The following is a 20885-nucleotide window of genomic DNA, read 5'->3' on the forward strand; positions in this document are numbered from 1 at the left end:
GAAGAACACGCAGTCGGAAAAACAACGTAACCAGGGGGGCGGTGCCTGTTATTCTATTCCGAGGTGGCATGAACGCAGGGTAAGACCATTGACATATATATAAGTAAGACCCCTCTGCGTCTACGCCTGACGCCTGATGTAACTACCATACACTGTATAATATTAATAGTATATGGTAACTAGCTACCAACTACACGTCGCAGCGACGCACGTCGCTCGGCCGTTGCTATGGGCCGTTGCTTGGTAGCGTTGCATTTCCCCTGACTCATTTCCTGGTTCTCCTTCTTCATAAACAACATGAAATCAAGGAGAGGGTTAACTTTTCCTGCTACAGATTTCCCACCGTGGTCAGAAAACACAGGGGAGACACTTTGTTTCTCTCACTATGATTCTAGAGACGTACTCGCTCCAAAGCTAATCACCGTCACTCTCTCACTTCTCCCTCACTCTATCACCCACTCCACACACACACTTATGCCGCCTGTATAAACATCAGGCCACTTACGTAGGCTACGTGGAGCCTATGTTATATAATGTTATGTCAGATGTGTTAGCACCATAGACTGTGACACAATTCAAATTGTGTACATTTGACAGCCTGCATTAATAGCCTATTATAAAAAATTGGATTATAGCCGACCCATTACTGCTTTAATTCAATTTTATGGACTGTTTAAAAGGATTTATGCAGGCGTGTAACTATCGGTAAGCAGGGTAAGCGGTGCTTACGGGCCAGACCAATCAGGGGCCGCATCACTGGAAGATATTGACAGCCGGGCCCCCTATCGCATTTTTATTACTCGCGACAATCCCAGCAGTCCCATCCCATGTGCAGCCACTGACCAAGCGGGAGTGAGAACGGGTCAAATTAATTTCCTTGTTTCTGTTATGACAACGAGACGTGTGAACATCTCACATTTACCAACAAAACATAGGCCTACAGCGAAAGACCGTGCAAAACATTTCAGAAAGTCCTGCCCAGACAGCAAGCCAACATTGAATAAATATTGATTTTCCATCTGAATCATCATTATGGTTGACATTGAAATTTCAATGCAAAATAAATGTTGAATCACCATTACCATATCGATGAACCCTGATGTTATTAATGTTGATGGCAACAACATTGGAACAACATTGATCTATAGTTATCTTTATGATTGATTAAGCATTGATATTTGGTTTACCGGGTGATATTGTCAATGTGTTGAAAAAACATTGATTTAGAGTTGACCGGGAAACAACCTGTTGTTGAAAAGCCATCAACATATAGTTGACCGGTGAAAACAAAAGCCGACTGCTTTGAATGCCCGTTGCGAAAAACACGGTAAGTCCAGTGTCCAGTTTCCAGACTCCCTTGATATATTGCTCAATTTAACAGATAAATCATAATACACTGTATAAATTATAGCGTAATCATAACATTTTACTTTGTACTGCTCTTTAAGAAATACTTGTTATGTCGGCTGGCATTTAACTTTTAGCTAGCTAAGCTCTTCTGCAAAAATTAAGTTAGCCTACATAATGTTAGACAAGGTGGGCTTTTGATATTGGGATAACGGGCCGTCGGACTAAGGGCTTTTCGGTCCAGTGGGAAGTTTTTTGGATGTATATTTGAAGAGAGAGATTGAGTCATCGCTGATATTATTAGACATTAGCTCATGTTATATTAGACGTTCATTAATGTTGGCTGCGGAGTTAGCCTACACAACCTTGTCGGTTACCGAATGTGACGCTAATCTAACAGTAGGCTACGTGTGTTGTGCAATTTTGCATCATCAAGCTACAATGGCAGAGGGAAATCACAATCGCCACAGCTGAAGACAGTGATGACTATCTCCTACACACAACTGTAAAGAATATTTTCAGGTATGGTTAAAACTTTTGTAATATGTGTATTCATTTTCTATGGAAATTAAAAGTTGAAAGATTTTGCATGAGCTTTAGATAGCTTAGCCTTGCTGCACTCTGTAACTGTAAAATCACATAAATAAAATGTTCAACTATCAGACTAAGGTAAGCCTTCATGTTGTCATACACTTTTAGTTAAAGATGCTGGGCTTATTGTGTTGGGGTTGTTGTTGACAGATTACCTTAATTACTTTTGTTCTGTTTTCTGTCTTTTTTGAGAGAGTGCATCCTGGTGAAGTAGGCTACAACAGAGAGAAAAGTGTGATCCACGCCCATGTGTGTTCTCCCTGCTTATGGCACCCTTCAGAGAGAAACACGAGGGACTCATTTTGATGTAAGTGTGAAATTATTATATTTTGAGGCTTCTGAAAATGGTATTGGTATGATCTTGTTACCATCAAAAGTTGAGCCGAGGGCAATGACTATGTCAATATTGAACATATTCTGTTGTAAAGCATTGCAAAGACAGACAAAGACTATTGTGTATAGCCTACCCTTCATAGGCAGAAGTCTTAGGCTACTGCTAATGTTAAACTGAAACGTACTTTTGCTTGTTTTCTATTTTAGATGCCCTGACTCAACGACTGAGTAGCCTACGGTAATTGCCTATGAATTCTCACAAGCTGGGCAGAAGTGGCTGCGCTACGCCCCAGACCGGGCGGGAGGAGCTGGACGACCGACACTGCAATAGTTAGCTCGTTAAAAAAAAGAAAAAATACAATAAAAACGATTGTTTCATTTTTTTTTTAAATGCTTGGGGTGTCATTTGTGCTAGAAAGTCTAGGATAGCCATAGTTTCTATATTGTGCTCTAGCCCACCGTGGCTGACAATAAAGAAAGGATTATACTAGCCTAATAATAATGTTTTTAATATATTAATTTAGACCTTTTTAGATTAAACGTGGTACTAAAATAGGGTACCATTGAAGTTTCGTTGATATGCTGGGATTTCAACATTGTTTCAATATCCATTGTAATTGAAATACCATTGAAATCCTGTTGATCTCTAGGTCTGATTTAAACGTTGTTTCAATGATAATAGAGGTGCAACATGATGAAGAATCAACATCAGAGTTCGACGGTGATTCAATAACTTTATCGTTGACAGCGGGATGTTGATATAACATTGTTTTTATGACTATTTGCTATCTGGGTAACATTGTTTCAATATCCATTGTAATTGAAATACCATTGAAATCCTGTTGATTTATAGGTATGATTTAAACGTTGTTTCAATGATAATGGAGGGTGCAACATGATGAAGAATCAACATCAGAGTTCGATGTTGATTCAATGACTTTATCGTTGACAGCAGGATGTTGATTTAACATTGTTTCAATGACTATTTGCTATCTGGGTGCCAACCCTACGGTGGCCCTAAGAGGCCACAGCACGCAACAATAAGACAACACATGCAACTAAACCACAGCACGTACTAATAAGACAACACATGCAAATAAACCACAACACACACTAATAAGACAACACATGCAAATAAACCACAGCACGCACTAATAAGACAACACATGCAACTAAACCACAGCACGCACTAATAAGACAATGCATGCCTAACCACAGCACGCACTAATAAGACAACACATGCAACTAAACCACAACACGCACTAATAAGACAACACATGCAAATAGCCCACACCACAACGGAAGTGTTTCCAGGGGACACTTTTAAGTGATGCACACGTGCCTCAACCATTGGCTTTCCGGTACATAGACAGACCAGCAACAGGACAATTTTAGCCATTTTATTCATCACTAAATTCACTTCTGAATATGTTTTAGGCGAGAAATGAACTCTTTAGATTTCGAATATAGGCAGTCTTGCGTAAATCGATGCCGAATTGACAATTGCTTCAAAGTTTCTCTTCAGGAGACTTGTTTAATTTATTTATGAAATTAAAGCGAGTAATGGGACGGGTATCTCTCTCCCCCCCCGCCTCTGCCTGCTGCGCTGTGTGTGTGTGTGTGTGTGTGTGTGTGTGTGTGTGTGTGTGTGTGTGTGTGTGTGTGTGTGTGTGTGTGTGTGTGACGGCCGGCCAGCGAGGTTGTTAAGCCTGCAAGCGCTTGTGGAGTTTAAGTTTAACTCCGAAAATGCAGCTAACCACAGGTTCCCGTTAATCTTATGATGGACATGTGTTGTGATATTTAAACAAATAATCCATCAACGGCGAAATAAAAGCCTCTTATTTACGAGACCGGTCTGAGAGACCTCCAGCTTAGAGCGGGGTCTCTGAGCAGGACTGTCTGAGCGACGAGCTAGCGGCCCCGGCAGGCGCTAGCTGGCTGTCGCGTCACTTTATGGAGCTTCTCAATTCTGAAAACTTTGAAGCAAATTGCATCGATTTACGCAAGACTGCCTATATTCGAAATCTAAAGAGTTCATTTCTCGCCTAAAACGTATTAGTTTTAGTTTAGTGATGAATAAAATGGCGAAAATTGTTAAAATGGTCCTGTTGCTGGTCTGTCTATACCGGAAAGCCAATGGTTGAGGCACGTGTGCATCACTTAAAAGTGTCCCCTCGAAACACTTCCGTTGTGGTGTGGGCTATTTGCATGTGTTGTCTTATTAGTGCGTGTTGTGGTTTAGTTGCATGTGTTGTCTTATTAGTGCGTGCTGTGGTTTAGTTGCATGTGTTGTCTTATTAGTGCGTGCTGTGGTTTAGTTGCATGTGTTGTCTTATTGGTGCGTGCTGTGGTTTAGTTGCATGTGTTGTCTTATTAGTGCGTTTGTGGTTTAGTTGCATGTGTTGTCTTATTAGTGCGTGTTGTGGTTTAGTTGCATGTGTTGTCTTATTAGTGCGTGTTGTGGTTTAGTTGCATGTGTTGTCTTATTAGTGCGTGCTGTGGTTTATTTGCATGAGTTGTCTTATTGTTGCGTGTTGTGGTTTAGTTGCATTTGTTGTCTTATTAATGCGTGCTGTGGTTTAGTTGCATGTGTTTTCTTATTAGTGCGTGCTGTGGTTTAGTTGCATGTGTTGTCTTATTGTTGCGTGCTGTGGCCTCTCAGGGCCACCGTACCAACCTGTAGCCTACATTTTAACATCAGTGTACGCTGTAATGTTTTTTTTCATTATAAAGTCACTGAAGCGGCTGCAGTTTCAATACTGTTGGCTCTCTGCAGCGGGCGGGGCTGCTCTCTGCAGCGGGCATTTCCCCCACGCGCGCACGCGCACACAATCACACACGGTGGATGCAGGAAAAAACGCATATGAGACGACACGATGACCTAAATTGTGGACAGCTACTCTCGTTATTGTAAGTGCAATGATAAGTTAAAGTCCAATAAGTACTTTATCAAACCGTATGTATGTGTGTGTGCGTGTGTGTGTGTGGGTGTGTGTGTGTGTGTGTGTGTGGCCAGGATAGGAAATTAACTAACAATGTAATTGATTCTTTCAATAAATTATTATTTTTTGTCTTAAATCCACCAGCCATGTTCATATTATACTTTGCAGCATCCTGAGCCTTTTTGGTAAGGTTCCTAGGAATCTCAGCCCAGAGTAGGCCCTAATTAATTAATAGTGATAATTATTATTCTCCTCAAAACAAGTTTCCTTTTTATTTTTAAAGAACTGTACAAAAAAAATTGCAACTTTTTTTGCAACTTTCACTGTCTTCTGCAACTTCATTGCAACAAACATACAAAAGACATCGCAACTTTTATCGCAATTTAAAAAAAAGCTCCCGTTAAATCAGGCATTTTGGGGAGCAACAATTTCAAAAAAAGGCCGCGAAATCCTGGAAGGACTTCCCTTGTGTGTTTTTTTATGTGTTATGGTGCACATTCACCAGTGTTTTTTTGTTGTTGTTGTGGTGCGCGTAGGCTACTCCTGATTTTCATCTCATCTCTTATATGCTGTGTCTCTATGATCTTATCCTGTCCTAGTCATGGTAGCTTACTCGTGGACATTGCGTCATCACGTGCTGTAGTAGGGGGGCCCGCCTTGACAGTCCTGCATAGGGGCCCGGTGTTGGCTCCTTACGCCACTGGATTTATGGCCATATTATCATTCAGACTTTGTCTAGTTGTTTGTTCTGAGGAACGCCAGGAGTATATTGCTTCGAAATTACAAACGGTACATCGTTCAACTGTATTAGCACCCATTTGGCCTGTCTCCTTTAGACCTATAAAATTATCTTAGAATTACTTACCCACCTCCCATATTTACAGGAAGTGTGTTTCCGTGTAGGGCATTTGGGAAGGTTCACTGAGAGGTAGCTCCTCTTTTGCAGGAACGCCCTGATCACATACACACAGTAAACATTCATACCTGGAAGCTGCCCAGTACAACCACTGTTTGATCTGCTGGCTACTGAGCAGCTCCACTGCAGCGGTTGGAAGCTAAGGGCCTTGCTCAAGGGCACCTCAGTGGTGATAATGAGGGAGGGACAAGCGCTGCTCTTTCACTTTCCCCACCAATATTTGATCCTGTCGGTGTGGCACAAGCTCGCGTCTCTAACCTTTAGGCCACCACTGCCCCTGCATTAAAAGACAAGGACTATTGGGTTAAAGGCATTTTGAGTATGTGTTATATACTCAACATATCAAAGTGGAACAAATGACAGAAGACAAATAACATCCAAGTATACTTTAATGTTCTATAATCTTTTATGTTTCCTTTTCAGTGAAGAAACATTATATACATTATGATATATTGCACTTGAATAAAACAGTAATAAATTATTTCCTTTTTATTTGTTCATTTTAATGAATAGCCTCTTTGGACATATTATGTACCAGATTAATGACCAATAGTCTGCAAGACCAACAAAGATGATCAAATCATGATGAGCTCATTGTACATATGTGGAGGCAGCTTTAAGAGTTTTTTTTTGAGGAGCGTGTGGCCTTTTTAGAGGGAGAAAGAGGAGAAGAGGAGTGTGGGGGGTTTGGGGGGAGGGGGGGGGGGGGGGGGGGAGAGAGGAGGAAGAGGCAAAGGCAGAGGAGGAGTCCGGAGAAACAGAGCGTCTTCTGGTGGGACTGCTGCTGGGGGAGCCACGGGGTGAAGAGTAAGGTGACAGGGCCTGGAGCATACGCCCACTGCGCTCCTGAATCACATGCTAAACAAGGACAGAGACAGAAGAAAGTTTTACTCTGTTGTAATGTTGTGTTTTGCTGTTTGTTGTACTCACTTTCACCCAACCTGCCATAGGTATATGTCAGGTATTTCCCACATTACCCAGAGTGCCTTTTAGCATTGCTCACAGAATGGCCAACAATGTTATTGTGTTAGGTTAAAATCATTTGAATTCTTAATTTCCACTGTATAATTTCCACTATATAAGCCAGTGGTGGTCAGATGCTTTGCTGCCCTCTGTAAATTTCAGCCATTTCAGATTGCACTGAAACTATGGAGGGACAACTATCACATTTTTAATAACAAAGAAAACAACAAAACATGATGATTCTGAAGCAAGATCTGAAAAAGAATATCTTTTTTTCTATGATTTGTGGGTTAATTGATGGACATGCCCCAGTGTAAGTTGTGTTGATTCCAGGAGTGTGTGTATCTAAGTTCAGATTTGACTGAGTTATAACTGTGATAAAGGTTTGTAAGGTTCCAACTACTTTTTACCACTTCCCCATGTTGCTCAACTTAATGGTGCCACAGGCAATTGCCTATGTCCCTATATAAGTGTAACAATTTCAATTTATGGTTTTATGGGGGTCATGTGCATGTGACTATTTTATGGCCAGAAGCTGTGACTTACTGGAGTGTTCACTGGTTGCCTGGCAACCACAAGGTGACGACTAAACCAACAAAATTATATATCACTTCTGATATCCAAATTATTGATGTGCCACTAAACACAAACACACCTAATATAATGTTTATGTGGATTAATGTAAAAGTGAAGGTACCCAGGCTCCGTCGGGTCCAAAAAGCTCCAGAAAGTTGCTGATGAATTCTCGCGACTTCTCTTCCCACTTGTGGATGAGGTCTTGGCTCTTCTCTTCTACTCTGTAGACAAAGTGTTTGGACTTTTCCTCCACCGTACGGACCGTCTCTTTCATCTTGTCCACCTGGTCCTGGAGCCGGTATTTTTTCTCCTGTCAGTAAAAGACAAAGCAAGTGACCATCAGTATATTTGTGATTTTCTTCTATATTGTTTGTTACAAAAACATCAATATTCCGTTGTTTTAATGAGATTAAATATAATACACGAACATTAATGAATCCAACATTCAGATCTCGGGCTGAGTAGCCTCTTTGCAGGTTGCGTCGAACATAGATGTCATAGTCACGGACGATACGAGTGATCAGATCAGATGTGGAGATGCCTTCTGTCCTCTGAGTGGCCACAAACATCCCTGACATTAAAACGTAAATGATTGTAATTAATTCAAGTCATATGAGAAATGACAGGACTTAAATTTATTATATGAACATTCATGTTCACCTGCTTCCTTGATGTGTTTATAAACATCCTCTGATCCAGCAGAGGTGTAAGGGATATCATCATGGGTCACAAAGTCAATCTGTGAGTGTAACATTACAGTGTTCAGACTGATTGAACACCAGGTATCTTTGCTGTTGTCACTGAATGACATTGTGAGAAGCTGTGTGTCCAGTGACTGCGTGACCTTTAACCTTATGTTTCTGGAGGAACTCTGTGGAAAGGGTCCAGGGAGCGTCTCGCACCACCTCGTCAACGTAACGGCAGTGCCTCAGGGCGTCGTAGCGTTCATCCTCTGTCATCACCGTATAGCCCTTAAACTTGTGGGTGAGTTCGTCACTGCACACTAGGGTCACAAAGACAGAGACGTAAAAGATGGTTCATCTGGAATTACTAAACTAGAAGATTTAGTGTTGTTAAGGTTGTTGAATGTTGGTCATTTAAAGCTATTTTGTTCTAAGATTAGGTGTTTAGCTATCAAAAGCCCATTCATTTACAAACTGCAAACGGAGTGAGATCTATCCTTTACCTCCTACTATCAGGTGTGTGTTGGGGAACACATTTTTGGCCTGCATCAAAGCTCTAGCATGCCCCGAATGGAAAAGATCAAAGATCCCATCAGCGTAGACTCGCACCGGACGATGAGCTACAAGATAAGAAATACGAAAACACGTCTTTAAAAAACAACATGACATTACAAAACCTCACTTTTTGTTCTATTATTTACAGAGATTTTTACTGATGTGGCATTTTGAAGCTGATGCCGATATCTGATCAGCCATTAAAGATCTTCATACTTTTAATCCCTTGTTAACTCTTTAGTCGAATAGCGTGACATATATCTGGAGAAATGGAAAATGATATAATAAGACCAACCCTGCAATCAGCCAGATAACTAGCAGTAAAACAATATTATACTGATAGTTAAATGACTTTTTGCAGCTGATATCAACTGATACCAACATACTGAAGCATCTGCAGTTAGTAATTCTCCCACTAGTCTCCCCTTATTCCTCTCAGTTGCATGACATTCATTTGCAATGGAAACAAAAACTACTGAGAAACCTGGTGTTCCCCTCCGTGCTTGGGCAATAGTCAACTTGTCTTGGGGGATCTCTGAATCACAACCTGTAGACTTGGCAAAAGCAGCTGGCTCCCGCAGAGCCTGAATACAGAGAGAACAGAGGAGAAAAAAAAACGTTAACTTTGATCAGATACTGTATTTTCCCAATTAATTTCATCCATCTTCCTGCTCAGGGTCTCATCATTAAGTGACAGGGAAAGTATAAACTAAATAAGCTGACATCATATACACACACACACGCACGCACGTACACACACACACACATTCATACTTGCATTCATGCGTTAGGACATTTGTAAAGTTTCCAGTTTACAAAAGGTAGGTACCAAAGCTAACCTGCATGTATTTGGAGTGTGGGAGGAAAAGGGTTTACTGGTCGTGGCACGCTAGTTTTTTTAGGAAGACAAAATACAGCAACAGTGTTATTGCAGAATTTAGAATTACAGCAAAGCAATTTTAACAGTGCTGTTATACTGTAGGTTAATTTTAATAGAGCATTTATAAAGTATTATAACTTTGCAGGTTATCACACACTTTATCTGGTTAAAAAAAAAAAAAAAAAAAGAAGATATCATCAAAGCCAGCTATGCTTCGATGGTATCTTCAAGACAGATGTGAATGATCTCAGCACACCAAAGTAATGAGCGTCTGCATACAGTATTTGGACTTTGTGCTGTGTGTTGATACATATACGCAGCTTTATCTGCTGTGTTGTAAGGTATACTTTGAACTCTGAGTCTACTGAAATGTCTGGTGATTCTTGTGCTGTGTTAAACTCTTTAATTTACCTGCTAACATTTTATTTTGAAATCATCAGTCTTCTAATGATCTGAATTCTAATAAGTTTTGCCATCTATGCGTTCTGTCTCTTAGTCCTTATAGTTAGCCATGATTTAGCAACTTCAGGTAAGAAGTCAACATGCATGCAGGTTTCCATAATGGAGACACAAATGTTAGCTACAGTATTAATGTGCACCTCATGCACATGATTCTATACTATATGACTCATAATTCTTTTATACATTATTTAATTATATTCCTATATGTTAAAGACTGACTTAATCTACCTTTTTAACATACCAAAAAAGTGCTTACTTAATATGACTTGAGAATTATCATATATTGCTCTACTATATTGATGACATAAACAGGATTCATGGCTCACCTAGCTACTCAGTTAATTCTCCACACCCAGGCACAAGTCAAATAACAACAGGGGAAACAAATTACTTCTGTAATATTTAAAGCCTGTCACATAAAAACCCTACCTAATCTATCAAATCTGACTGATATTGTCATGCACTTGTACCTATGTTCTTATTTCCAGTGTCTTCAACTAAATAATGTCCAAAACCCAACATTTAGGACAATCAGATTGTCCTTCACAGGACGCTTAAGTTCTCATATGATTATTATTTTAAGTGTAAGAATAAGCATGGTGGCCACGTTTCATTATTTACAGAACTGGACATACCCTGCGAGGGCCTCCTCTTGGGTTCTGCGGGGCCTGTTGTTGCTGGACGTTGCTGCCTCGGCCTCGTCTCTTTCCAGCCATCCCAGATGTTCTGCTTCCTTGTCTTCTAACAACACCACTGCAACCACCTGCTGCTCCTCTCAGCTTGTACAGTGCACACGGAGGATTTCTAAGCCTGTGTGTGTTTTTAAGTGTACATCTCATCAGCCTGCCTGGCCCTGATGACGGGAGATTGTAGTGAGCAAAGTTCAAGCCACTCTGGTAAAGGTATTTAGAAATGTAGCTTGCACTTGACATCAATACTGAGCTTGTGAGGACTTTCTTCATGTGTTAATATGGAACTTGTCGCAACAGGATGGTGTTGGGCAATGTTACACTATTAACTCTATAAACTATATGTAACCGTCCAGTTAGAAGTGAATGTGAAGAATGCTCAGGTTTTGAAACATTTCTCACATTTCCTTCCAGCTGCTGTGACATGGAGAGGCTGCTGTTAATGAAACATGTTGTGCACAGGGAAGCTAGATAGGATTAACTTTAAAGTTAAGTATGCGTCCAGAGCTTTTACATTGGCAGCCTTTGGAACCAAAAAGGGACATTGTGTTTCAACACTGTCACAAGTATCCCCCAGTGGATATACAGCTGGATATTACATTAGCTGATTACAGTCTGGGTATATCTTGAAATCAATGACATATTGCCCTCTCAAAACAGACCTTTTGTAGATATTTATGATCCCCAGAAGATGAAGGTCACTGACTTTACCTCTGACACCACTTGACATTTGTGGCTTCATTACATTCAGGTTCCCATCAGGATGAATTATAATAACTTATAATAATGTTTCATCTATCACCATTATCAGGTGAACATTTTAATTTGTCCAATACTTTATGGTTTAGGAGCAAATATATGCGAATGACATACCCATCAGCCTCCACTGTACTTTGATTTTAGTGCTGGTTAGCAAATGTTAGCGTGACAACATTCTAAACAAACCTTATACCTATACCTGCTAAACATCAGCATGTTAGCATTGTAATTATTCACAAATCCACACACCAAATAGCTCCTGTTAGAAGGATTTTAATGCTTGTAATGTTTGGAGCCTGCAGCTCTTCCCTTAGACTTCTATTACAGCATTGTAATTATGAACATGTTGAAGAGAATTATTGCGGTGGAGAGGGAGGTTAAATCTTTCATTTTATAAAAAAGCGTACTCAATATTCTTGTGAGACCCTCTCTTAGACTTAGGAAAAATAATGAAATGCCTTCCTCTAGTACAAAGACTGTTGTCCTCTGCATGTGGCCATAGAGCTTAAAAAATATCTAATAGATGTTTTATACAATAAATCTCACAAGGTTTGGCTGAAATAAATTATAAATCTTGTATGACAAAAAGTTACCTTTTTTTACGATTGCATAACCCTCCCCATTCTCAAGTCCCTTTCAAGCTGCAGACATTTGGTAGTGACAGAGATAAAAAAATAAATAAAAATAATTTACTCAACACCCATAGCAAATAAAACCTAAGGACCAAGTGACATCATCAACCCCCACCATGCCTATTCATTAGTTTGTACATAAAAAAACATTATTATAAACATACGATGTACACAAATACACACACACACACACACACACACACATATATACACTCACCTAAAAGATTATTAGGAACACCCTACTAATACTGTGTTTGACCCCGTTTCATCTTCAGAACTGCCTTAATTCTTCATGGCATCGATTCAACAAAGTGCTGGAAGCATTCTTTAGAAATGTTGGCCCATATTGAGAGGATAGCATCTTGCAGTTGATGGAGATTTGTGGGATGCACATCCAGGGCACGAAGCTCCCGTTCCACCACATCCCAAAGATGTTCTATTGGGTTGAGATCTGGTGACTGTGGGGGCCATTTTAGTACAGTGAACTCATTGTCACGTTGAGGAAACCAATTTGAAATGATTCGAGCTTTGTGACATGGTGCATTATCCTGCTGGAAGTAGCCATTGGAGGATGGGTACATGGTGTTCATAAAGGGATGGACATGGTCAGAAACAATGCTCAGGTAGGCTGTGGCATTTAAACGATGCCCAATTGGTACTAAGGGGCCTAAAGTTTGCCAAAAACACATCCCCCACACCATTACACCACCACCAGCCTGCCCAGTGGTAACAAGGCATGACGGATCCATGTTCTCATTCTGTTTACGCCAAATTCTGACTCTACCATCGGAATGTTTCAACAGAAATCGAGACTCATCAGACCAGGCAACATTTTTACAGTCTTCAACTGTCCAATTTTGGTGAGCTCGTGCAAATTGTAGCCTCATTTTCCTATTTTTAGTGGAGATGAGTGGTACCTGGTGGGGTCTTCTGCTGGTGTAGCCCATCCGCCTCAAGGTTGTGCGTGTTGTGGCTTCACAAATGCTTTGCTGCATACCTCGGTTGTAACCAGTGGTTATTTGAGTCAAAGTTGATCTTCTATCAGCTGGAATCAGTCGGCCCATTTTCCTCTGACCTCTAGCATCAACAAGGCATTTTGGCCCCCCAGGACTGCAGCATCCTGGATGTTTTTACTTTTTCAGACCATTCTTTGTAAACCCTAGAAATGGTTGTGCGTGAAAATCCCAGTAACTGAGCAGATTGTGAAATATTCAAACCAGCCCGTCTGGCACCAACAACCAGGCCACCCTCAAAGTTGCTTAGATCACCTTTCGTTCTCATTCTGACATTAAGTTTGGAGTTCAGGAGATTGCCTAGACCTGGACGACACCCCTAAATGCATTGAAGCAGCTGCCATGTGATTGGTTGATTAGATAATTGCATTAACGAGAAATCTTACAGGTGTTCCTAATAATCCTTTAGGTGAGTGTATATACAGACACAGTTTTACCTATACATATCCTCAGACGTATATGGATTTAAAGAAAAAAAACCTTGAGGAGAGGTAGAAAGCTAAAAGCTATGCAAAGCCCTCTTCTAAACTATTTTAAGAGAGATAAGCAATAAATAATGATGGATGGAAATGCTATTACAACTTCTTCCAACGCTCTGAAATGTCCATGACAGGTTAATCATATTTTACTGTATACTAATCCATATAACTTATATACTAATCCATATATATATGTAAATCTTGAGTTTAAATGATGGAGTACAATGTGTTGTGCACCTTCTTGTAAATGTCAGTGGAATTTGTACTGACTCAAGGTGAGTAAGTCCTAAAAAAATTTTAATTTCTGGCTAAAACGGACAAATTCTTGGAAATGGCCACAACATGTTTCACTTTCACTCTGGATTGCTTGAAAATGAATAAAGATGGGCAAAGAAACAGAGACTAGGTTTTTTTCACAGATTCAAAATTAAGTAGAATGGAGACACAAGAACCGGTTTGAGTACACAGGAACCAGGTGTGACTTCACAGGAATGTTTCACCTGTGGACACAATGACCTAGGACAAGGGGTGTGGTTATCCTGGTGAAAGAATGCAAGGCGGGAGTAGTACTGCTTTGCTGTTCCTCCTCTCACTTCCTGAAGTGAACGCTGTCCAAATATGTGGAGATACAAACAGACCTGTAATGTTCTGGACCTATGATTCACCAGACCAGGAAATATTATCCTACGGCAAAGGTAAGAATCTGATAAGAATGACATGTTGTGCTTTCTCATTGTTGTCACATTTCTTAAATTACATCTAAGGAAGACCCTGAACACTGACACACTGTAAACATGAGGCGTCTACTGTAGCAGAAGAACTTAGTTGCAGACAGATTTCTGCAGAGTTTAGTTTCACTTACAATCACAGTAAAGATTAATCACAGTGGGTGGGGCGAGAAAACAGATTTTCAGCCTGCAAGTTACTTAAATGGCACTGAACATAAATTATTTTTTCCACTCATTCATGACATTGGAAGGTAAGTAGATAAGCATGTATTTTCTTTGCTTCGGTCCAGTGAGCGTCAGACAAACATCTGAAGGGTTAGGACAGTATTTTCCTTGTGTTGCTGTGCCTGTTGTGTTTGTGCACATGTGATTTGCTCTGTTAATTATATTATGAGCCAAAAATGTCTGACTGGTGTGTTTTTATGTGTCCTGACTCTGTGTACAGATCATTCACGTGCTGGTGTAAAGCATGTTCCTGTGGCAATATCTGACACTGCTCCTGCTGACAACTGTTCAAATATACAAAGGTAAAGCCCAAAGCATAACACTCTGAAGTTAAATGAAGACAAACACACACACACACAGTTTATAGTTTGTTTTTATTAGGGCCAGGTGTAACATCTCAGAGTTACACCTACAAAATACATGGTTGGAGAATAGCAATGATGATTAATGTTTAATCTTTGCGCTACTTTAGTGTCTGATGTGAAGCAATTACAGCCATATACAGTATGTGAATATTACAGCGCAGTGCCATCTTATTTCAAGTCTCTTTAACATCTGTGGGTCAATGTGACGAGAGTTGACGGAAATTCAGACTGTCTCCTTTTTTCAGTAGTGATAGCTAAAAAACTAAAACTGAAATGATTTACGTTCATTTTTATTTTATTTTTTATATATATATATATAATATAGTTTCCGTTTAGTTTTAGTTTTTTGGAAGGTTTCAGTTTTTAATTCATAATAATCCTGATACACACACAGCCACTGTTGTCAGTAAGTGTAAATCAAAGTACTCCTGGGGGGAAAAAAGACACTCAAGCAACATTTGAAGCACTACATTTCTTAGGAAAACCAACATAATTGAGCAAAGGGCCTTCACAGTGGTTTGCAAAAACCACTGGCACTATGTAGAGCTCCACGGCTCTCAGCTGATGCATCCATGCAAATGTGATGTGGAAAGCCACGTCTATTGTGTAACACTTACTGAAAATAGCTGACGGCATTTCTCATGAAGCTGTTGTTCCATCTGCTCTTCATCGTGTGAAGTTTTATTAGGAAATTAAAATTCGTTCCCAATTCCCAATTGGGTGGGTTGTTTAAACAGCATTTAGTCATAATGAAATGCCACATTTACACTACACCTCCAGATATTATTGGTTGTGGATGCACTTACGGTTTGTCAAAACCTCTGTCATGATCTTTTGCTAGTCTATAAAAGGCTCTTTGACTATATGTGTCAGTGATAGATGATGTGAATTGTCTGCATACGGCTTATATTTTGGGTGAATCGGTCCACAAACTCCTGACAAAGTTTATAAAGTAAATAATTCAGTGTTGCTAAGTTGTTTGCTTTCCCAGTCAAACTTGTTCATGATGCGTCTCTCTGGTGGGCGAGCTGTGTTTTGAAAACCTAGTGTTGCATTGATGACACCCACACACTGACTCATATATGGGACTATGTCACTGATGATGGCAGGAACTTTGGATGAGAAGTCGATAAAAATATTAAGGCTTCTTGAGCGATGCTTGTTAAGGTCAAAAATGGTCATGTGTCATTTATTCTCTCTTGTCATCCTCCCCCTACCCAAATACACCTTTCTCTGTCTGCTCCTCTTTTGCTTGCCATCCCTCTCAGCTCAGAGATGTGAAGAATTTACAGATCTAGATCTCAGTCATGCAATCATTGGAACCAGCCTCAAAATTAGGTTGTTGCTGTACACCAGGGATAATGCCACCTGTGGTACACTCCTGTCCCACACGGACCTGTCCGCCCATCCCCAGTTTATCTTGTCCAGACCAACCACCTTCATCATTCATGGCTATCGTCCTACGGGATCTCCACCTGCATGGTTGCAGCAGATCTCGGACCTGCTGCTGGCCAGGGAAGACGGTAATGTAATAGTGGTGGACTGGAACCACGGAGCTGCTAATGTGAATTATTTAAAGGCCGTGGAGAACACATACAACGCAGCCAAGAACCTCACTGCTTTCATTACAAGGCTGCAGGTATGAGATGTATCTGACATTCTCTGTGACCATCTCTGCTGTGTCTTGCTGCAGCTAATGATTGATCTTTTCAGGAACATGGTGCCTCTTTGAGCTCCATCCACATGATCGGAATCAGTCTTGGGGCTCATATGTCAGGCTTAATAGGTGCTAACCTGAATGGGTCTCTTGGAAGAATTACAGGTAAGGGTGTGCATATGCAAATTCAGATTTCTCTCTCAGACCCAAAATTCAAATTATAATCCTCAAGAAAAATTTGTTCATAGTACATTGTCAAACAGCACAATAATAATAATGATAATCAGTCGTACTTTAATACGAAACGGCTTCACATTTCTGTCCATTTAAACTTTACAGAAAGTAGCAAAGATAGTATGGACATCGGTGAAGAATTGTATGTCTTGCTAAGTAAAATCAATACTGCATGTATTGCCACGACAATTTATTTAGTTACACAACCTTTGGGCACTTATTTTCTGCATCAGGAAATAAACATTAGCTGAGATGCTTATCAAGGACATTTCATGATAACTATGACACGTAAAGGAACTTTATTTCCTAGATTGCTAACATCACAAGCAACTTATAACACAGAGTGGTGACTTGCTGACAAAGAGTTTGTCAAACTTTGCAGAGTATATGAAGGTGGAGTTGTGAAGTTGCAGCCACATATCACAGTTCAGGTTTTGGCCATCTGGGCAGTAGTCACCATGAAACAATGACAATGACACTGTTTCGATGATTCCACCCAAAATCCCTACTGAGAGATTATCCTGAAGTGCGAGACCACAGATATCCAGGTCAGTACTGCTGTGAAGAAGTATCGGGTATACACGAAAAAGAAAAACTGGTCCAGACGTCATATAAAACAGAAACCAGACATGATGGCATCAAAAAACTTTTGTGTGAAAAGAGCAATACTGGTTGGGTCAGATGGGTCAAAGTTTGTTTGAAAGTAATCAGGACACAGTCCAAAGCAGCAGTGATAATTTGGGAAAGGAAGTAAAGCAGCCAAGAGTCTTCAACTTAGTGATTCCTAAATCATTACAATAAGGTGGAAATTAACATTAGCTAATGTTGAGTTTGAGAATAAACTTGTAAGCTCTACTGAGTTCTACTGATGTGATGTTTGCAGCTCTGGATCCAGCTGGGCCTAAATTCACTGGCACTCCTCCAGAGCGCAGACTGGACCCCACAGACGCCCAGTTTGTGGATGTCCTGCACACAGACATAGATGGTTAGTTAAACTGAAATACTATATTATATTATTCTCTGTCATTTCTAATTGTTCTAAATGTGCTATATAAGTTATTAATATTATTGTTATTGGCATGTCATTCACAGCTCTTGGCTTTAGGGAACCTCTGGGTCACATCGATTTCTATGCTAATGGTGGAACAGACCAACCCGGCTGCCCAAAGACCATCTTTTCTGGTAAAGTCTCTTTAAATTTATGGGGGAAGAAAACACTCAAATTGTTGATCAATAATCTTTGTGTACAAAATGTTGGATTTATAATCACATGTGATTATTTGTATAATAAGAAATGAAACAATGCTGCATGCTAACAATCAGTGCCTGAATTGGTCCAAAAAAGGTGCCAGTACAGCACCCTAATTCAGCAGTTGGATGAAATGATCATTACATATGTCTTAGATATATTTATATTCATACGTATAGGCCTATCCTGTAGGGGTGACCGGGTAGTCGACAATTAAGTGTGTGAAATGAAACAAAGGATCATTCCATCCGGGCTATATCAGGGTGCTGAATGTCTGCTGAATGTCGGTACTTTATGAGTACTGGCCCATTTCAGGCACTGGTAACAATAATGACTTACCCCTGTGCAGGAGGAGCCTATTTTAAATGCGACCACCAGAGATCAGTGTTCCTCTTCCTTGACTCTGTGAAAAGGACGTGTGTCAGCAAGGCCTTCCCCTGCTCCTCCTACAAAGACTTTCTGGATGGTAACTGCTTGAACTGTGACCGCTTTGGTGCTGCTGGGTGTCCTGTCTTTGGTTGGTACTTTAATTATCTCATAATAATGAAGATTTTTTACATGCATTTATTTAATGTACAAGATAGATGGTCTAATTGTTTTTTAAATTCAAAGTAATTGGATGTTCTTTCAAAATGGATGTGAACTGATGTAGCTGTTACACTCAAATCCAGGTTATGATGTCATCAAGTGGAAAGAGGTCCTGTTGAGGCTGGGCCAGACAAAAACTTACTTCACCACAAATGCAGATTCTCCGTTCTGCAGTAAGTAACACAACACTAATAATCACAATCATAACCTTAATAAGCAGACAGAAACACATAGTATAGACCCTTAATCCCAATGCGGTTCACATTAAAATGCATAATTTTGTTAAATGATGCAAACAATATGAAAGTGAGCATTTAGCCCCTCAAATGGTTAAAGTTGCAAATGTTTAAAACTTCTATTAAAACAGGCCAGGCCAGGGGATTTAAAGAAAACAGAACATGAAATGCATCACAAGGCAGATCTGTATCAGCGTTCTGTCTAAGATCCCTTCCTAACACCAAAGTTTATCTGAAAAAGTTCATTTGAGTCTGCTGCATCATGGCACAAAAAAGCTACAGTGAATTTTTTCAAATAATTACTGCATCGTGCTTTTTGGGTAAACTGTGGAGTGTGTTTTCACTGAATGCAGTTTTGTCCCACATTATTGGAATTAAACTCTATGTGGAAAACTGCTATTAAATCTATTCCATGGTCTACTATATCAATTCTAAGAGGGCGTATCATTTCATTTCAAAATGGTGAACATATTTGTGAATATGAATTTGAATGTTTCAGTGACAAACTACAGGTTGGAGGTGATGATATGGAACAAGGATGTACGCTGGGGCTACATGACTGTTAAACTTCACGGTAACGGTAAAGAAGCAGTGGCAACCATTGACCAGTAAGTCTTCACTTAATTTATCAGAAGTTCTGTAGCAAATATTCCACCATGACTTCTCTTTGTCCTTCTGTTACTGCCTGCTGCTAACATCTCTATTTTTTTACATCAGTACAGCATCCAAGTTCAAGAAGTACACAAAGACCAATTTGTTTGCCCAGTTTGACAAAGACCTTCAGTCAGTGGAAAAGGTGTCTCTCAAATTCTCCACTGGGAATGTATTCAAGCCCAAATATAAGCTCCGTGTTCTCCGCATACGTCTAAGACATCTAGAACGCAAGGAAAGGTATGCAACACATACTGATTTTTAAAAATGTGTAATATCTTTCAGCAATTTGATGTATTTCACATTGAATAGCTGTTTTCACTTCAGTAATGTTGACTATGTCCTTCACAGGCCTCTCTGTCGATATGACATCCTTCTCGAGGAGAACAAAGAGGTTACCTTCAGGCCAATTTCCTGTGAAGAATCCAATTTCTGAAACAAAATCGGACCCCGCTTAAAAAAATTCAAACATACTGGAAGAGATTCAACCGTCTCTTCATTTTGTCAACGATTGTACAGGAAAGCAGGGGCGTAGCACACAATTCTGGGTCCTGTAGAAAGGTATTCTCCATCATGGGCCCCCTCTCCGCATCCACAGCTATTCATTCTAGCATCTTTTTGGGCCCTCCTCACATGAGGGTCCTGGGTATTCAGTCCCCTTTCCACCCCCAGTCCGACAACCATGCAGGAAAGCAATAAGGACTGCAAAGATAGCATATCACAAGTGCTAACCTGGATTTGAAGTGATCATTTGTGATCTAAAAATGAAATGTGATATAGTATATATGGTGTATATGGGTTTTTAAGAGAATGTTTTTTTAAAGAAAAATATTGGCTGAAAAGGGAATTTATATGCAATTTACTTGTAGAGTGAATTAGAATTTTCGTTCATGCATTTGAAAATAAAGGTATTTCATAATGACATAATGTTATCTCAGTAATGGACTTGGTGCCTGCAACAAAAAAATCGAGGCTGGTTTTAAAAGAATAGTGTACTTTTTTTCCCCTTCTCGTCTGCTCTGTCTTTTAGAAGCTATTTCCTCAGTCAAACTTTCCTCAATTTCTTTTAACATATGACATCACTTTATATTTATTTGTGTATATGGATGCATCTTTAATTATTAATAAAAAG

At 39.9% G+C, this 20885-nt stretch overlaps 2 protein-coding genes and 1 long non-coding RNA gene across 4 annotated transcripts; 2 read left to right on the top strand and 1 right to left on the bottom strand.

Annotated features, from left to right (window-relative positions):
- Positions 1-54: 54 nt before the first annotated feature.
- LOC120543580 lies at positions 55-2616 on the top strand. 2 transcript variants are annotated; one of them, XR_005636369.1, is made up of 4 exons: positions 55-79; positions 1784-1869; positions 2131-2245; positions 2479-2616. It is a non-coding gene; the product is annotated as an uncharacterized LOC120543580 (long non-coding RNA). The 2 variants fall into 2 exon arrangements; XR_005636368.1 differs by lacking the exon at positions 55-79 and having other exon boundaries at positions 471-1869.
- Positions 2617-6330: 3714 nt separating this feature from the next.
- LOC120544344 (choline-phosphate cytidylyltransferase B-like) lies at positions 6331-11101 on the bottom strand. Its single transcript, XM_039777997.1, has 9 exons — positions 10884-11101; positions 9391-9490; positions 8855-8971; positions 8520-8671; positions 8329-8407; positions 8097-8239; positions 7790-7978; positions 6827-6987; positions 6331-6406 (listed from the first exon to the last, which is right to left on the bottom strand). Exons 1-9 carry the CDS (start codon positions 11085-11087, stop codon positions 6331-6333), a joined length of 1221 nt encoding a protein of 406 aa, XP_039633931.1. The 5' UTR covers positions 11088-11101.
- Positions 11102-14206: 3105 nt separating this feature from the next.
- lipia (lipase, member Ia) lies at positions 14207-20885 on the top strand. The gene is made up of 11 exons (XM_039778395.1): positions 14207-14515; positions 14994-15075; positions 16407-16777; positions 16852-16960; positions 17913-18014; positions 18122-18211; positions 18628-18795; positions 18950-19039; positions 19602-19710; positions 19820-19993; positions 20105-20885. The coding sequence occupies exons 2-11, from the start codon at positions 15018-15020 to the stop codon at positions 20187-20189; spliced, it is 1356 nt and encodes a 451-aa protein (XP_039634329.1). The 5' UTR covers positions 14207-14515; positions 14994-15017; the 3' UTR covers positions 20190-20885.

This window comes from Perca fluviatilis, chromosome 16 (genome assembly GCF_010015445.1).
Source record: "Perca fluviatilis chromosome 16, GENO_Pfluv_1.0, whole genome shotgun sequence".
In the NCBI taxonomy this organism is placed as follows: Eukaryota; Metazoa; Chordata; class Actinopteri; order Perciformes; family Percidae; genus Perca; species Perca fluviatilis.

What these genes read in the sequence shown, in the direction of transcription:
- LOC120544344 (XM_039777997.1), bottom strand. Translation starts at nt 11,087, where the DNA reads ATGAGATGTACACTTAAAAACACACACAGGCTTAGAAATCCTCCGTGT. An exon ending in CACACACCTGATAGTAGGAG is followed by an intron (nt 8,672 to 8,854) that starts GTAAAGGATAGA and finishes TTGTGACCCTAG; the next exon opens with TGTGCAGTGACGAACTCACC. An exon ending in TAAACACATCAAGGAAGCAG is followed by an intron (nt 8,240 to 8,328) that starts GTGAACATGAAT and finishes TTTTAATGTCAG; the next exon opens with GGATGTTTGTGGCCACTCAG.
- lipia (XM_039778395.1), top strand. Translation starts at nt 15,018, where the DNA reads ATGTTCCTGTGGCAATATCTGACACTGCTCCTGCTGACAACTGTTCAA. An exon ending in CTTTCATTACAAGGCTGCAG is followed by an intron (nt 16,778 to 16,851) that starts GTATGAGATGTA and finishes TGATCTTTTCAG; the next exon opens with GAACATGGTGCCTCTTTGAG. An exon ending in TGCTGGGTGTCCTGTCTTTG is followed by an intron (nt 18,796 to 18,949) that starts GTTGGTACTTTA and finishes ACTCAAATCCAG; the next exon opens with GTTATGATGTCATCAAGTGG.